The following is a 16,722-nucleotide window of genomic DNA, read 5'->3' on the forward strand; positions in this document are numbered from 1 at the left end:
TTTCTTGATCAGTGTTTCTATAGGCCAAACTATAGTCAGTGTGTCTATGGGCCATGGATCTATAGACTGTTTTAGAAGGAGTTTTAATTCTTTAAAAATTGCTGTGAGTCCCCAATCTGGATTGTGCACGTGGTATGGCAGTCCCAGGAGCTCTTGTCCCTCCCCCTGACTGTGCATTTTCAGGTGCCAAAACGACTCCCCCATTGCTGTTTCAGCATATGAAAAGTTGTGGAGGTGGAGGAGAAAAGGATTCCTGGGGCTGCCACACATATAATCCAGATTGAGGATTTGCTGCAAATTCCCAAAGAGCTACAATTGCTTCTAAAATGGCATCAGTGGCCACGGGATGGACACTTAGCTGCTGTCACCTGTTGCTTGGCTCTTAGTGTGTATGTACTTCATCTTGCATTATATAATATGCACGTTCAGGGATTCCCTTCAAACAATATTGAGGCAAAATTTTATTTACATATTTTCATTATATTTATAAAACTGTAGCTTCTCAGAAACTTGTTTAGCAATTTCTATTATTCAGATCACATTAATGAATAATTTTTTTTAAAAAAAAACAAGATCTTGTGGTACATTCCCATCAAAGCAAAAGGTTTTTTCTTTCAACCCTGATCCTGGAATGTTCCAAATTCTTACTATCTTTCTTCTATGGAGCAAGCAGAATTCATTTCCAGCATCCTCAGCTTCCAGATTAACACAAACTATATTAAGGCATACGAGGTTGGGGGGACTTCCTTTTAACCATCGTTGGCTATTATTTAATAAGATGTCCCCAAAGGAATATCTTTTATATTTTTATCAGCTTCTACCTCAGAAGAAAAGGGTGCTTCTCTGCTTTGTCACTGGAGAGGAGAAAGTGAAACCCAGCAAGATATTATTTAGCATGTGCAGCAACTGTATACTCTCTCACACTTCCTACCTAGAAGGCCCTATACTAACATTGCCTACTCTGGGTTGGGAAATTCCTGAAGATTTTGGGACAGAACCTGGGAAGGGTGACTTTGGAAAAGGGAGGACACTCAACAGGAATGTGATGCCATAAATTATGCCCTCTGAAGCTGCTATTTACTCTAGGGGAACTGATGTCTGTAGTTTGGAGATCAGTTGTAATTCTGGGAGAACTCCAGGCCCCACGTGGAAGTTGACAACCCTCCTCTATACACATTATCTTTGATAATCTTCATGAGGGTTTGCTGTGCTTCGCAAATGGGAGGCAAATATAGAATGCGGTTGCTCAGTATAAAGTATCATATTGATGAAGGAAGCTGTGGCTTTCTTGTGAACCCCATATACATAAACCAACCTCTTTTGTTCTTGGTTACTTTTAAAGGAACCCCATGGTGCAGAGTGGTAAGCTGCAGTACTGCAGCCCAAGCTCTGCTCACAACCTGAGTTCGATCCCGGCAGAAGCTGGGTTCAAGTAGCCAGCTCAAGGTTGACTCAGCCTTCCATCCTTCTGAGGTCGGTAAAATGAGTACCCAGTTTCCTGGGGGTAAAGTGTAGGTGACTGGGGAAGGCAATGGCAAACCACCCCGTAAAAAGTCTGCCAAGAAAACGTCTTGATGCGACGTCCCCCCATGGGTCAGTAATGACTCAGTGCTTGTGCACCTTTACCTTTTAACACGATGTCTCTAGACTCAAGGTGCTGGCAGTATTTGTAGTTATTCTATGGCAAATCTATTTTGGAATCCAGTCCATGGAATTTCAACTTTAAAAATTTTTTCATTAGAACACATTAGAATTTCTGCCCTTTAGCACACATACCAAAATTTGTTTCCTTCCTGCCTATTGCTGAGCAAGAATCAGATCAGTGTTTGTAGCTTCACAACTGCCTTTTGAAGCGTGTTTAGAGATACTTACCAGATTTGCTACCTTTATAGCTTTTTTTTTTATTAAGAGTAGCCTCACATAGCAGATGGGCTATTATGAAACCATTTTGAACCCAACTATGAAGTCATATGGAATCAGGGAATCAGGCTGCAAGTAAATGCACAGCAAATACTGGATTGGGCCTTTCAGAGCAATCCTGAGCAGAGTTACTCCAGTCTACGCTCACTGAAATCAGTGGTCTTAGACTGGAATAATTCAGTTTAGGAATTCACTGTCACTAAACAAGAACTCCCCTGATGGTGTAGCCAGGCATGGTCTATGAGAAGGTCATCACCACCTGTGTCCTCATATTGGCTTTTACAGTACAGAGTCACACCCTGAAGTCATTTTGCTTAGAAGGGTATAACACTGCTTACGATTGCATTGTTAAAGAAGTACACAGAGGTATGCCTTGAATGTCATTAAAAATCCAGTAGCGGAAAGGGCCTTGCCCCCAGTCGATATTACCTGCATGCAACATACACATTGTCATCTTAGACATGCTGTTTCTCCTTGAAAACTACAGCTGAGGCTAATGAAGTGTTGTAAGGGCAAGTAGATTTTCTCTTCAGGTAGCCAGATAAGTAAGGAAACAAACCCACATTCTAAATCTTAAATTCCCTCCAAGAAGGAATATGTAACTCAAAAACAATGCACTGAATAATTGACAGCAATTGCCAATTGCTGCTCTTTAATGGTACTCCGAAATCCGTAGTCTGAAAAAGACCACTTCCGTCTCCAGTAGGACGAGCCGGGAGCTCAGGTATTTACCCGTGCCAGGAAACCTCCTGTGCAATGTAATACTCTTCAGCTGAATCTTCTTTGGGTAAATTCCACTGTGCTCTCAATTATGATTTTAAAATTTGTTAAAAAGACAAATGGGGATGAGGTAATTGACATAGAAGAGTAGGGGCAGGAGAAGACTCAATAAAGACTCAATAAACTCTTGTGGGCAGCCTTTCCATCTCCTGAGGATATTGAACTGATACTTTCTAAAGAATTATATTTGTTCCCTGGAAAAGGTGATCTAACTCAGGGCTCTCTGTCTCTTCTTAATGATTCTCTGTCTTGTCAAACTCTTGTGGCTTTATGATACGTCTCTAAGAGGACTTCTTGTCTAGGACTACAGTAGTTTGAACACTAATCTGTATAGACAGAGAGCTTCTGTGAGGTCTTGAATGTAGGAAGGAGAATAATCTTTGTATAGAGTTTTTTTTCCTGCTAGTCTAGGGACAGACTTGTAAAACAGAGAAACACACAAGGCCAATACTAAAAAAATATTTTAAAATACTAACCCACCGTGCTTTGGTGGTGTTAGTCTCTATATTTGAACCTAGGCAACAGTTCATTGAGGTGTTGCAATCCTATGCACACTGAACCTGAGAGGAGGCCCATTGCCCATAACTGACTTTACTTTCAATAGATACATTCAGGATCATGCTTCAAGACACAGGACGATTATTTTTGTGGAAGCAATATCTTGCATTCTCTAAAGTATATTTTTCAGGGCTGAGTGATTATCACAGATTTTGTCGCAAGGATCTAGAAGGATTCTTGATGATGGTCTGCAAGTATGACATATTCTGTCATTATACCTATTCCGACACGAGGAGGGAATCCCAACCGTTTGTTGTCAAGTGTCAATGCACACACACGGGTGTCAAACTTAAATGGTTTTTATTCAACTTCTTCATACATTCAAGGTTATCTCTACTCACAGTTCTTACTAAATAATGAAAGGAGAGAGTGCATCTTTCATGCATAAAGGCTCTTGGTGGAGCTTTGTAGACCCAGTGAATGTGGTGGAAAAAAGAGATGACTTGCTCCTCTCCCTGCTGAGGTGTGAATGAACAAAAGAGGAAATGGCCTTAACAAGTTTTGGCGGGCTCTGAATGCTCCAGGAGCTGAACCTGTAGGGTAAGGTACTACAACTCCCAAGATGCACTTCTCTTAAAACTATAGGCACACATTCTAGTCTAGTACATAATTGATTAATATATTCAGCTTGCTGCTGGAACAGTACAATATCTTAATACACAAACAGGAAAAAAGCTACATAGGATCCACTTCTCACAAACCAGTCAACAGTGTAATGACAGCCAACTTGTGGAATGATTTAAAGCTGATAAGAGGTTCTTAAAGATTGCTGACTTTTAGTATACAACTGTCATTGGCTTTCCTAAACAGGATTTTTTACAATGTGTGCACATGTACGCTTGCGTGCGTGCACGCACACACACAAGTCAGAAAGGTGCTTTCAGGAAGGCCAGTAGCGCATGATGAAGGCAGCGGCCTTTCTTTGTCCGTCAGAAGTACTTAGTATTCAAAGTGTGCTACCTCTGAACATGGATATGCTTTTTAGGCATTCTGTCTAGAAAAAGGATATTTAGTCAGAATGTTCAAATGTTAATTTCTTTGCAAGTATGTTATTTATGTTTATTTATAGATGCTGTTTTGCTGGCCAAGTAGGTCAGTGAAAAGCAAGAGCTTGCCAGATGAACTTTCTTGTTCCTCCAGAGAGATTTTTTTTCTTATTCTTTCTTAGTTCTCAACAACATGAAAAATGACTGTATTTTTGTAGAAATGCGTTCACATTTTTCACCCTGCTCTCATTTAAGCGGCACTAAAATAAACCAGTACTTAGAAGGCAGTTTTTTCAGAGAGTACTATAGGACGATTTTCATGTAGCTGAGATGCTAATGGTGCAACCCCTATGATCATTTTTCTGGAACTGAGTAAACTTGAGCAGGATTCTGACCAGCTTAACAGGGCACTGTAACAGATGTACACCTTCTACAAGGATGTAAGTATGCTTAGGGTGGCACTGTAAAACGTCTGGCCCCTTTGGGGGACATTTTTTAAAAATCTCTTTAGAAAAACTGGTCTGTCGTTTCTAGTTTTGGATGCCAGTAAACCAAATGACATTGCACCCAAATAAAACCCAGCCTTTCTTTCATGGAATTGTTAGAAAGTGTAAAGTAACTCCCCATTTCTTTGAAGTAACAAGCCCTTAGAGAAAACAGTTGATAAAGAAATCTCAAAACTGATGATGAGAGAAATTCTAGCCTTAGAATAAAGCAGCACTTCACTGTCTTTAAGGGTAGGCAGCTTTCTCGTCATGCTAGTACTAAGTCAGAGAAAAGCTGGAACAGAGTTAGATCTCAGTTCAGCTTGGTCTAGAAAAGCTCTGGTTAGCAAGTGAAAGGGAAAGGCACCAGACTTGAGCTGCTGAAAGGAAGAGTTAAACATCGCTTCCAAATTCCTCATGGATTTTTCTGTTAACACTTAATGGAATCTGAGAAAAGGAAATTGGTTTTTTAAAACAGGCTGCTACCCTCCATAGTCCTGCCAACTGTGGCTAGAGGATTGCTTGGTTATAAATCTTGGTTGGTCTGCTCCTTGAAATTAACCTTCCTGGGGGTTACTGGGGTTAGTGCAGTTTCAGGTGGGTAGCTGTGTTGGTCTGTAGTAGAAGAGCAAGGTTCAAGTCCAGTAGCACCTTAAAGAACAACTAGATTTCTTGTATCTCGATTCAGCCTTGGCAGATCCGTTGTTCCAAATTTCAGCAATCTCGCATTGTAATTTTCCTTCGACGTTTCTCTGCTTAAGAACTGCTACTCTTAGGTCAGTGATGGAATTTCTGGACAGATTAAAATGTTCTCCCACTGGTTTTTCAGTGTTGTGATTTTTGATGTCAGATTTATGTCAAAATGGCTATGAACGGGCTGCTGAACTGTAACTTGGAATAATACTATTACAATTTCCATGTTACTGTTCATTCTTACAGCTCTCTGGAGAAAGTAAACATCTGTATGGGTATTGAGTGGTGTTTCTGATTACTGCGCAGTGTACATACTTATGTTTTTTATGTCTGTATTTGCTGGATTTACAGTTTAAAATTGTTGGTCTAACACTCAGTTTCTTCCTTCTTTCTGAGGTTGGAGATATTGTGATGGTAAAAGAAGATGAAACATTTCCGTGTGATTTAATACTTTTGTCAAGTAGCCGGGCAGACGGAACATGTTTTGTTACAACAGCAAGTTTAGATGGCGAGTCTAGTCATAAGGTAATGACACAGACATTAAATGTTTCTGTAGCCCTATACAGGTCCACTTTGGGTATGGAAGCAGGGCTTTTTTTCAGCTGGAACGTGGTGGAACGGAGTTCCGGAACCTCTTGAAAATGGTCACATGGCTGGTGGCCCCACCCCCTGATCTCCAGACAGAGGGGAGTTTAGATTGACCTCCGTGCTGCTGAGCGGTGCGGAGGGCAATCTAAACTCCCCTCTGTCTGGAGATCAGGGGGCGGAGCCACCAGCCATGTGACCATTTTCTCCGAGGGCAACCCACTGAGTTCCACCACCTCTTTTCCGAGAAAAAAAGCCCTGTATGGAAGTATGTGTTATTCTTAAGATTAAATGTAATCCAAATGTGACTTCTCATTTCTAATTTGAATTTACTAAACTGAAGTTACTAAATTGAAGTTACACTTTGAAAAGAAACAAAAAATAAATCAAAGAAGCATTTTTGTGGAACTTAGTATTTTTGCCACATAGCTGGGCAAATGGAACATGTTTTGTTACAACATGTAATTTCAAATTTTGAATGCACTTGTAAAAACAATTGTTGTACATACATTCAAAACTGAGGGCTTTGCAAAGTCTTCCGACAAGTATTGCAGCCCTAGTTTTACTACAGCAGAGATACTTGATTTAGTTTGCAGAGATGGAAATTTTCCATGATAATACAAACAACCCCAGTAATTATTTAGAATTTTTCAGGGTAAAAAAGTTATTATTGTACCCTGACAGAAGTTAATATCTGTTTTGATGCTCTCATTTTAGTTGTATAAGTACCTTGACTAGTGAACATGAGGTTTACTTATATGTTTCTTGTCCGTTCCAGACATATTATGCAGTTCAAGATACAAAGGCTTTTCAGAATGAACACGATATCGACAAGTTGCATGCTACTATTGAATGTGAACAACCTCAGCCTGATCTGTATAAGTAAGAATACGCAGTAAATTATTTTATTTTTCTTTATGGTGGGTTTACTGAAATAACTAAGCTACAGGCGACTTGACTTTTATCAGTAGGGTACAGGGAAGCTGTTTTGTTTGTTGGTCTCAAATATTCTTGCCAGAAGAACAACTGAGGAGCATCCACATATTGCTAGATGTTTGGGGTCCTGTCTCCTCTTCTCTTCTACATCTTTATGCCTTATTGATGCAACATGATATATGGGAGAACTAGAACACTTGTAATGGTAACGACTGGTTTTGTGTACCTATTTTTAATTTGAGAATTAAATAGTGTCTGGAACAAACATTTGGTTAGTCATCGGGGCTTATGTCTGCACCAGCTCAAAGTATGTACACATTTGCTGAATTACGCTTAAGAAATTTTAGCTTTTTCTGGCTGTGATATTTTGGTTGTTTGGTATGATACCTCAGCTGAGCATCTCTTGCATTACACATTTAAGCATGTTTATCAATATCCTGAGCTGTTTGAATTGCTCACTCACTGCCCACTAGTGTTTGGAACTGTTTTTGCTTCACGCTGTATTGAGACCATTTCTGAAAATTGCCTTGTTAGTTATAATGCCAGACCAAATTCAAGTTGCCACTTATTTAGCTCATTCTTTGTTTTTTAATCAAGTCTTTGAAGAGATGATGACATTGCTATATTTCTAATTTAAGGATATTGTATGTGTAAATCAACCTGTTTGTTCTGGTTGATTTAAAGATGTTTGGTTGACCTCCCTTTCAGCATTAGAGACTTATAAGAGATAATTTTGCCTAGCCCTATATCATCAGATTTTGGAAACTAAGAAGGTGAGCCCTGGTTAGTACATAGATGGGAGAACTCCAAGGCAGTCCAGGGTTGCTACTAGACATGGGCACGATCTGAATTACGATTTCAAAAAAACCCCGATTTTGGCGTTTGCGCCATCATGACTCAGCTAATCGGTTCCGTCCACGGCAACCGATCCAGCAGTCAGGGGTTTGCTTGTTCAGGACTTGATCAGCTATATCGGTTTCTGTTTGGAATTGCAGACACTCTTGCGCCAGTAATTTATTCCTGGGGCAACGGAGCCAGGGGAATGAGCTGTGTTTGCCCTCCTTCTATCGCCCTCGAAACATGAATGGAAGCCCATCTTTCCTTGATTAGCAGGCTTCCTTCCAACCACGGAGCAGCAACCCGGGGGGGAGGGGGAAGGGGGTGTTCTGAAGCCATGGGCACAAAGGAAAGGCAAAAGGCAGCGCGGGAGGCTGGGAGGCTGCCTGCGCCGTTCGTCTTTCCCCAGGACAAGGGGCACGTGGGCAAGCCAGCCACCCCTTGTCCTGGGGAAAGGCAAAAGGCAGCGCGGGAGGCAAGCCTTTTGTCTTTGTCTTGCAGGGCAGGTGAACGGTGCTGGCAGTCGCCGAGCCACTCGCGCTGCTGCCAGCTCTGCAGTGCACCGGGACAGCTGGCTTGCTGCATGGGCAGGGGGGGGCGACCCAGGAACGCACGCGCGCAAGAGCCTGACTATGGTTGCCCTGGGCGCTGGCAACCGTAGATCCGGCCCTGGGAATGTCCCCTCCCTGAGGGGAGGTGGCTCGTTGCAGGGTTAAAAACTCCCCCCTCTGTGTGTGTGTGTGTGTGTGTGTGTGTGTGTGTGTGTGTGTGTGACAGCGGGGCGCCCTCCCGCTTTGGCCTTCCCGATTCCGTATCGGAAATGGGACTTGATCGGTTAGAATCGGTGACCTGGGTTTGGCAGCGGCCCGGATCCACGAACGGCTTAATTGGTATTTTTTTTTTTATCGTGCCCATCTCTAGTTGCTACACAGAGGCAGGCACTGACAAACCACCTCTGTTTCTCTGGAATTTGGTTGGCCTTGAAAACCCTTTGGGGTCACCATAGGTTGGCTTTGATTTATGGCACAGACACATCTTGTAAAACAGCTCACTTGATCAAGATCTCCTGCATCCATTACTATACTGTAACTGTTGTGTGCATATTTCACCATGTTTGAGTTATGGGAACAGGGCCAAGCAGCTTCAGTTTCTGTTGGCTTTTCTTTCATTCTGTACTGTCAGACCAGGCTTAGGATCCTAACTTGGGAATGTGCCAGAGCAGAGGCACGTAACAGCCGACTGCAATGCCAGTATTTATTCATGAGTTTGGTACTGAGTTGGTATTTAGACTTGATAACATGCAAGCTGATTGTATTCAGATAGGAGAATAAATCATAATACACACCAACTAGACCATCTATTTATGTTGTACATTATTTATTTTATTTATTATTTATCTTTTCAGTAATTTTGAATTGTATTATATACTGTCAGAGATCGAAGGGTAGCAGTGTTAGTGTTTTAGCAAAGCAAAACAGAAATCAAGTGGCACCTTTAAGACTAACCAAGTTTATCCCAGCATGAGCTTTTATCAGTCAGACTTCACATGTATCTGAAGAAGAGAGGTCTGACACGCAAAAACTTATGCCGGAATAAAAAACTTAAAGGCACTATTGAGGTGTGCTTACTTATCATAGTACATTACTTCAGATTAAACTGATTTAAGCTGTAATCCTGAGCATATGTATTTGAAAGTGTCATCAGTTTCTGTTGGCTTTTCTTTCATTCTGTACTGTCAGACCAGGCTTAGGATCCTAACTTGGGAATGTGCCAGAGCAGAGGCACGTAACAGCCGACTGCAATGCCAGTATTTATTCATGAGTTTGGTACTGAGTTGGTATTTAGACTTGATAACATGCAAGCTGATTGTATTCAGATAGGAGAATAAATTATAATACACACCAACTAGACCATCTATTTATGTTGTACATTATTTATTTTATTTATTATTTATCTTTTCAGTAATTTTGAATTGTATTATATACTGTCAGAGATCGAAGGGTAGCAGTGTTAGTGTTTTAGCAAAGCAAAACAGAAATCAAGTGGCACCTTTAAGACTAGCCAAGTTTATCCCAGCATGAGCTTTTATCAGTCAGACTTCACATGTATCTGAAGAAGAGAGGTCTGACACGCAAAAACTTATGCCGGAATAAAAAACTTAAAGGCACTATTGAGGTGTGCTTACTTATCATAGTACATTACTTCAGATTAAACTGATTTAAGCTGTAATCCTGAGCATATCTATTTGAAAGTGTCATCATACGGCATTAAACATGTTTCTAAGAAGTGTTTTTATTGAAGTATTTGTTCCTTCAGCTTTGAATGAGATTTTTTTGTAGGATATGGAGAGCTGTTTCTGCCGTGATGACTTCAGTAGAACTAAAGCAGTTTACTTACAAGTATTCATGTTTAACTGGTCTATGGATCCAATACTCAAATGTTACCATTAGTTAATGCCTTGGGTCTCACTGAGAATGGTGGACTATAAATGAATGAATGAATAAATGAATGAATTGGCACTGATGATGTGCTAGAGGATGTTGAGCACTCAGGTGGCATTGCTGTTTGTTTGGGGACTTAGATCCCCAGACGCTCTGGGTATACATTGGAGCCCCTGATGACCTGCTATTGAAAAACAGTCAGGCAGACATTTGAAAGAACTGCTGTTGGTGAAAAAAGTGGGAAGACTATGTTCATGCGCACATGTGTCTACACATGGATGTGCACGCACACACATGTAAACGGGAAAGAGTCTGTCAACTCCACCCTCCCAGGGGGCTGCTTCTCATCCCAGGCATTCCCTTCCAGGAAAGGCAAACACCAGGAGACTGCACAGGTTGTGGCTTATTGCAGAGTTTGCTCACAGTGAGGGAGCCCCAGATTCAAATGTCAGATGACAGCCTGAAGGCCCACCAATCCCAGTGATGCTTCTTCATCAAGGCTGTGGTCCCACACCCAGGCCTCAGTTCCTTAACTGGTGTCTATAGCTATTGCACCCTAACCACACAGTTAGGAGATGAGGTAGGCAGAACTTAAGAACCAGCTGCATTCCTGGCCAGGAGTGCTACTTCTGTGGCCCCTTCTGACCTCTCAGGCTTGCTGGCTGTTTGGCTTCCCTCCTGCTCAGGCCTGTTATTTTACTTCTTTCCCACCAAGCCCCCTTCTTGGCTCTCCTGAACTACACAGAAGTAGGCTTTACTCCCAAGGAAGGCTCAACTGTCAAAGCAGCCTTTACTCCTGAGGAGGCTAATTCTAGCAATCTTGGTTGCTGCCTGCCCTTTAGGTGCCCTCAGGGCCCATTGCTGTCTTTTCCTCCTCCTGGTAGTCAAGGTGCTATCTCTCATGGAGTTATTCCTGGGCTTTTCCACTTGAACGCCCAGCCTGGGATACCATGAGATGAGACAGAGTTTCTAGATCATGGTTTCAGTATGAAAAGAGTGTTGAAGAATGGGTGGGGAATTTCAGCTGATAGCAAACAGCCCACTTTTTGAGGAGTATCTAGTTTTGAGGAGTGACCTCAAGGGAGTATGGCCAAGCACAAAAAGCTTTAGATAGTTTATTTATATAGACTGGTGGGAGGAAGTAATGGAAGAAGGCGAGTAGACTGGAAGGGTTGTGTAAGATGCTAATATGGATCTTGTCAGAAATAAGAGGAGAGATGGGGAGCATGAAATTGTTTTAGCAGAAATATTTGATGGAAGGAATTAGCAATGGGAACTGAAGAAAGGAAGCTGTTACTAATTTTGAGACAAGAGATTATCTGGGCATGACAAAGAATATAGAAAAGAGAGGGTAGATTTTGAATGGAAGGAGTAGCAGGTCGTGCCAATTTTCTGCAATGTTTTTTATCCAACCTAAACTTACCTTGCTACTTTAAGTACATAAAATATATAATTCATAACTTGGTTAGCATATAAAATTGTACGATTTAGCATATTTTCCTCAATGTGCTCTACATGGGGTTATCCTTGAGAAGTGTTCAGAAATTTCAGTTGAGCCAGAATGCTGCCAACAGGATGTTGACTGAAGTGTGTCATAAGGACCCTATCACTCCAGTCTTTCTTCGTCTACACTGGCTTTCAGTTTGTTTCCATGCACAATTCAAGGTACTGTCTGCTGTTGACCTGTAAAGCTCTATAGGTTTTGGGACCAACATACCTGAAGAATCACCTATTTCCTTATGGCTAAGATTGGGGTTTCCAGTGGCAACAAAAGGTCTGCAGACATTCTGGGCCTATGTTGTCTAGGGAATCAATGGATCAGCGCCAGTCTGTCTGGCATCACGAATTGTTCATGAATTGAACGAATCAGCCCCAAAAGTCATGAATTTCATGAATAAAATGCATTTCGTGAAAAATGAATCACCCCGATTGGTCATGAAATTTGATTCATATTTTGATTCGTGCCCATGTCTAATTATGAGGGTAGAAAGATAGGGGTATACAGTTTGTAAAACAAATGAATAAATTTATGAAATCTTGAAGTATAAATTTCCTTAATAAAAACAAAATTGCCGATATACCCGAAACCTGAGTGTTGCGAAGTTTTACATCCTATGCTAAGTAAACATGCGTATATTAATTTTTGCCATCTAAGATTTCTCTTTTAAGGGTTTCCTGCCTACGTGATAGGTCTTTTGGTTTCTAAACCCCTCCCCCTCCCACCACTGTCCTTTTGAGTCTTTTATCCTGCAGCAAGAAAGGACAATAAGCTGTTTGTTTTCTTGTGGTAGGGTGTCTACAGACTATTTTAGTCATAATGCTGGCCAGGGGGCAGATCAAGAGAAGAGCAGATTAATGGTACCAGTTTGGAGTATGTCCCTCAAGCTCGATCAAAATTCTGAGGCAGCTATGTTAGTTGCAACAAACATCAACTGAAGTCTTGTGGCACCTGAAAGACTAACAAAATTTTATTCCAGCTTACATTTTCATGGTCTAGAGCCTTCTTCATTAGGTGTGATAAATGCATACATTTTATATAGGAGTAACTGAGCTATGAAATGCAGGAAATATAGGGTGCTGTGTAATTATTTAAAATCCAAGCTTCATTAAAAAAATTCAGTCCAGGAAGAAATAGCAGATGGGCAGCTAAGGACACAGCCTTTAGGAAAAGGAGGAAATGTCTGAAGTTGTAAGATACCTTTGTGATTTATCTTTCTAGAGGAAGTAGCAAAAACTATTTCCATACAGATCTAAACAATTACCTTGTCCAGTGTTTTTCTGCAGGCACACTGATTTCCTAATATGTTTTTATTTTGTAGATTTGTTGGCCGGATAAATGTTTACCATGACCAAAATGAGCCTACTGTAAGGTAAGACCAGTAAGTTCTTTTTTTAAAAAAAACATATACATACGCACTACTTAAGTTATTTGTTCTTCACTTTGTGCAGATTGTATTAGGAATATCTCAGTTCCTCTGGTATGTTAAAAACTTTTGAGTTCAAAACACAGATTTCAGCTGCACACAGTGAACGACTAATGTGTTTTTAAAGTCGATGCATTCTAAAGCTTTTTCTCATTTAGCAGTGGAAATCAGTGCTTCGTAAAAGAGAAGGAAATCCAGCTATAGTCCCATTTCCTAAACATTTCCTAAGCCAGTCTACTCAGAATCCAACTGAGGTCTGCTAAGAGGGATTTACTTCCTGAAAAGTGTTTGTAGGATTGCACTGTAAGAAATTAAGCAATTGAAAATAATTACATTTGCAGCAGGCATAAAATGCGCATTTTGTAATGTGAATGGTCTGAAAGTAGACCAGATTTACTTGATTCCAGTGAAATAAATATTATATTTATACCTAAGCCAAAGAAAATATTGAGGGGGTGAATAACATTACACTTCATAATAAACTGGGAATGTCAGGAGGGCTACTTAACTCTGGGGCTTAGTATCACCATCTAAAAGCCAGAAAAATTATCTGTGGGGCCCAAATAAATGGCAAAAAACCATGGAGTTGAACTTTGCCTTCTCACTGCAGCTTGTAGTGCTTCTCAAAATGCAACCTGTTGGGCACTATGGACTCTCAGGGCACAATGTAGCACAACGCCCCACACCTCTTCAGTCTTTTTATAAATGATTTGGCGCAATGCCTTGGACTCATCAATGGCCATCCTCCTAAATTAGGAGGCCTTGCTGTACCCTTGTTGCTGTATGCGGATGATACAACCATCTTATCATGTACAAGAGTTGGTTTACAAAGATATTTGGATGCTTTTTATGATTATTGTCAACTTAACTCTCTATCTATTAACTATTCTAAATCAAAAGTTGTTGTTTTTTCAAAAAGCTGGTGCCCTCAGATTGGTAACGTTCGATTGGTAACGTTCCAATTGAGCAAACAATTTTTTTAAAATATTTGGGCATTTCTTTTAACTACAATCTTAGCTGGGTTTTACATCGCGAGAGATCAATAAAGTTGGCTAAGAGCACAGCCTCCCAAATTAAACAATTTTATTTTTTTAGGGGTAACCAATGTGTCCCGGCAGCCATAAAAGTTTTTAAAGCAAAAATTTTAGCTCAAATGCTCTATGGTATACCTATATGGATCTCAGCTTTTAACAGAAAGGTGGAGGATATCCAAGCAACACTCTTTAGGCAAATTTTGGGTGTCCCAAATTGTGTTTCCTATTTTGCTTTGTGTGCGGAATTGGGGCAATCCTTGATTGAGACAAGGGCTTGGATCACTACCTTTAAATTTTGGCTCAAAATTTATTTTAGAGCCGAGCCTTCTAGTCTTTTAACCTGTTTGAAAAGGGATCAGTATTCCTGGGCGTGGTCAGCAGGAATACTGAGTAAACTTAAGTATATGGGACTAGCATAAATGTCTGATGAGGCCTATATCCTGAATGGTGTTAAGCAGCGTCTACTAGATTGGGAACAACAGAAGTTATTTCCAGCCCAACCTTTTGTTTGCTCCTCAGCTGCATTAGGATTGACTACATATGTTGGCAGAATTCCGCGGTATTTTTATGACCTTGAGACCCCAGGCTGTCATAGGGCCTTCATGTTGGCCAAACTAAATGCCTTTCCCTCCAATGTCCTTCAGGGGAGATACCAGCGAGTCCCCTTTTCTGAAAGACATTGTTTGTGTGGAGCCAACTGCCCAGATACCATCCAGCATATAATTTTGGAATGCCATTTATATGATACGTTGCGGAGAATGCTGTTTGAGAGGTTGCCAAAACATATTGAACACCATAACAATCTATCTTTTTGTCTATCCATTGCATTTCAGTTAGAAATGCAACACTATTTCAGAAACATGTTAAGATCACTCATACTTTATACATAATCGGTACTGAAATACTGAAGAAAGATTTATGGTATCCATGTGTAGTCCAAATGGTGTTTCCTTTTGATGTGTTAGGGATTCACATTCAAGTTTTATTTTTTATATACTGTTTTGATGTTTTATTGCATTTGTGTATTATGTACGTGACCTTGGGAAACTTCTGTTTAAAATGATGACCAGTAATAGACATGTCCCCTTGCCTTAAGTATTCATAAGTAAAGCTGTTCTTATATTTAATTGTTCTTTAATCAGAAAGACCATTCATTAAGCAGTTTCAGGTTGGTATGAACTGCAGAACTTGCAGTAAAATAGTGATAGTGTAATTGAATGTCAGGAAGAAAAGCAAGTCAGCAGGAGGCCAGTATTGGATGTAGCTTGCTTTTTTGTTTGTTTGTTTGTTTGTTTATAGCCCTCCTTTCTCACTGAGAGCAAAGGCGGATTATACAATGTGAATCAGTCCAGTCAATTTCAAAGACATTTCAATAAACAATGCAATAGGGTGTATACATGCAAATCTGCAAAGATTTAAAACCAGCGGAATATCTAAGTATTGCAAATAAATGAAATCACCCTAGGGCCAGACAGCCAGGCACTTACCACCCAATATTCTCTCCCCCCTCCCTCCATTGGCCCTCCCAGCTTGATCCGTTGTCTTACTTCTACCCTCCAATTCCAAGGATGGTTCGCTCCATATATGGATGGGGACCAAGAGGCTTGTTTTCAGGAGGAGTTTGAAGGAAAAGAAGGAGGGGGCATCATGATTGCAGTGCAGGAAAATGAGCAGAGCTGTTTAAGATAATGGAGATTTTGGAGAACTTGAGAGGTGAATAGTTGCAAGTGTGATGGCTACTAAGGAGGATTAACAGGGAAATAAGGCTGGAGCAAACCCGTGGGGAGTTCATAATAAAGCCAAGAAATTTGTGCAGGATATAGGATGGAAGAGGAAGGATGTTGCATGACATTGGTGCAAGTTAATTGCATGATTTTGGCAGCAGAGTTTGGGGTAAAGCTGAGAGGATGCAGGTGTGATGAGGGAAAGCTAGCCAGAAGAAGTTGAAGAAGACAGAGCATGACCCAGACAGGAAAGCAAAGACTCTAATGATGTTGTCAAGAGAGAAGCAGCTTGATTTGACAAAACAGAGAACATGGGGAGGGGGAAGAAAGAGAGGGATCAAACATAAAGGTTATCAATATTGCTGTTGGGCTTGCAAGGTTGACCCTCTCATGAGTATGATACACGTAGGAGTGGTTTACTTGTATTGTTTACATGTGTTCTGACAAAGAGCAACCAGATTTCTGAAAGCACCCTAACTCTAATGTGCATATATGCAGCTCTACACATTGCTTACCCTTAAAGCAGGCCCTGATTCTTCAGACACATGGAAGCTCAAACTACAGGTCATACATTTAAGTTCTGCTAACCGTTTTGAAATGCATGTCTACCACATCTATATTACTTATGTCATCTTTTTTGGTCCCCATGGTTGTATCTGTATCAGTTTGTTTCCAGCATATATATCAAACACTAATCTGTTTGTACGTGTATTCACATCAGTGTGAAATGAAAATGGACAATTGGTTGGATTCCAATTAAACTGTCTGAAACAGATAGCAGTGCACTTTCTCAGGCTAAAGGAAACTTAAGCTGAGGCT

General features: G+C 40.7%; 1 protein-coding gene across 1 annotated transcript in view; it reads left to right on the forward strand.

Moving 5' to 3' along the window:
• ATP11A (ATPase phospholipid transporting 11A) overlaps window positions 1-16,722 on the forward strand; it is a 141,351-nt gene that overhangs the window by 86,456 nt on the left and 38,173 nt on the right. Inside the window, exons 6-8 of the mRNA XM_054973826.1 lie at window positions 5,819-5,947; window positions 6,786-6,889; window positions 13,041-13,091. Of these exons, the coding sequence (XP_054829801.1) occupies window positions 5,819-5,947; window positions 6,786-6,889; window positions 13,041-13,091 (284 nt within the window). The remainder of the gene's footprint in view (window positions 1-5,818; window positions 5,948-6,785; window positions 6,890-13,040; window positions 13,092-16,722) is intronic.

The sequence above is a fragment of the Eublepharis macularius genome, chromosome 3 (genome assembly GCF_028583425.1).
Source record: "Eublepharis macularius isolate TG4126 chromosome 3, MPM_Emac_v1.0, whole genome shotgun sequence".
Lineage (NCBI taxonomy): Eukaryota > Metazoa > Chordata > Lepidosauria > Squamata > Eublepharidae > Eublepharis > Eublepharis macularius.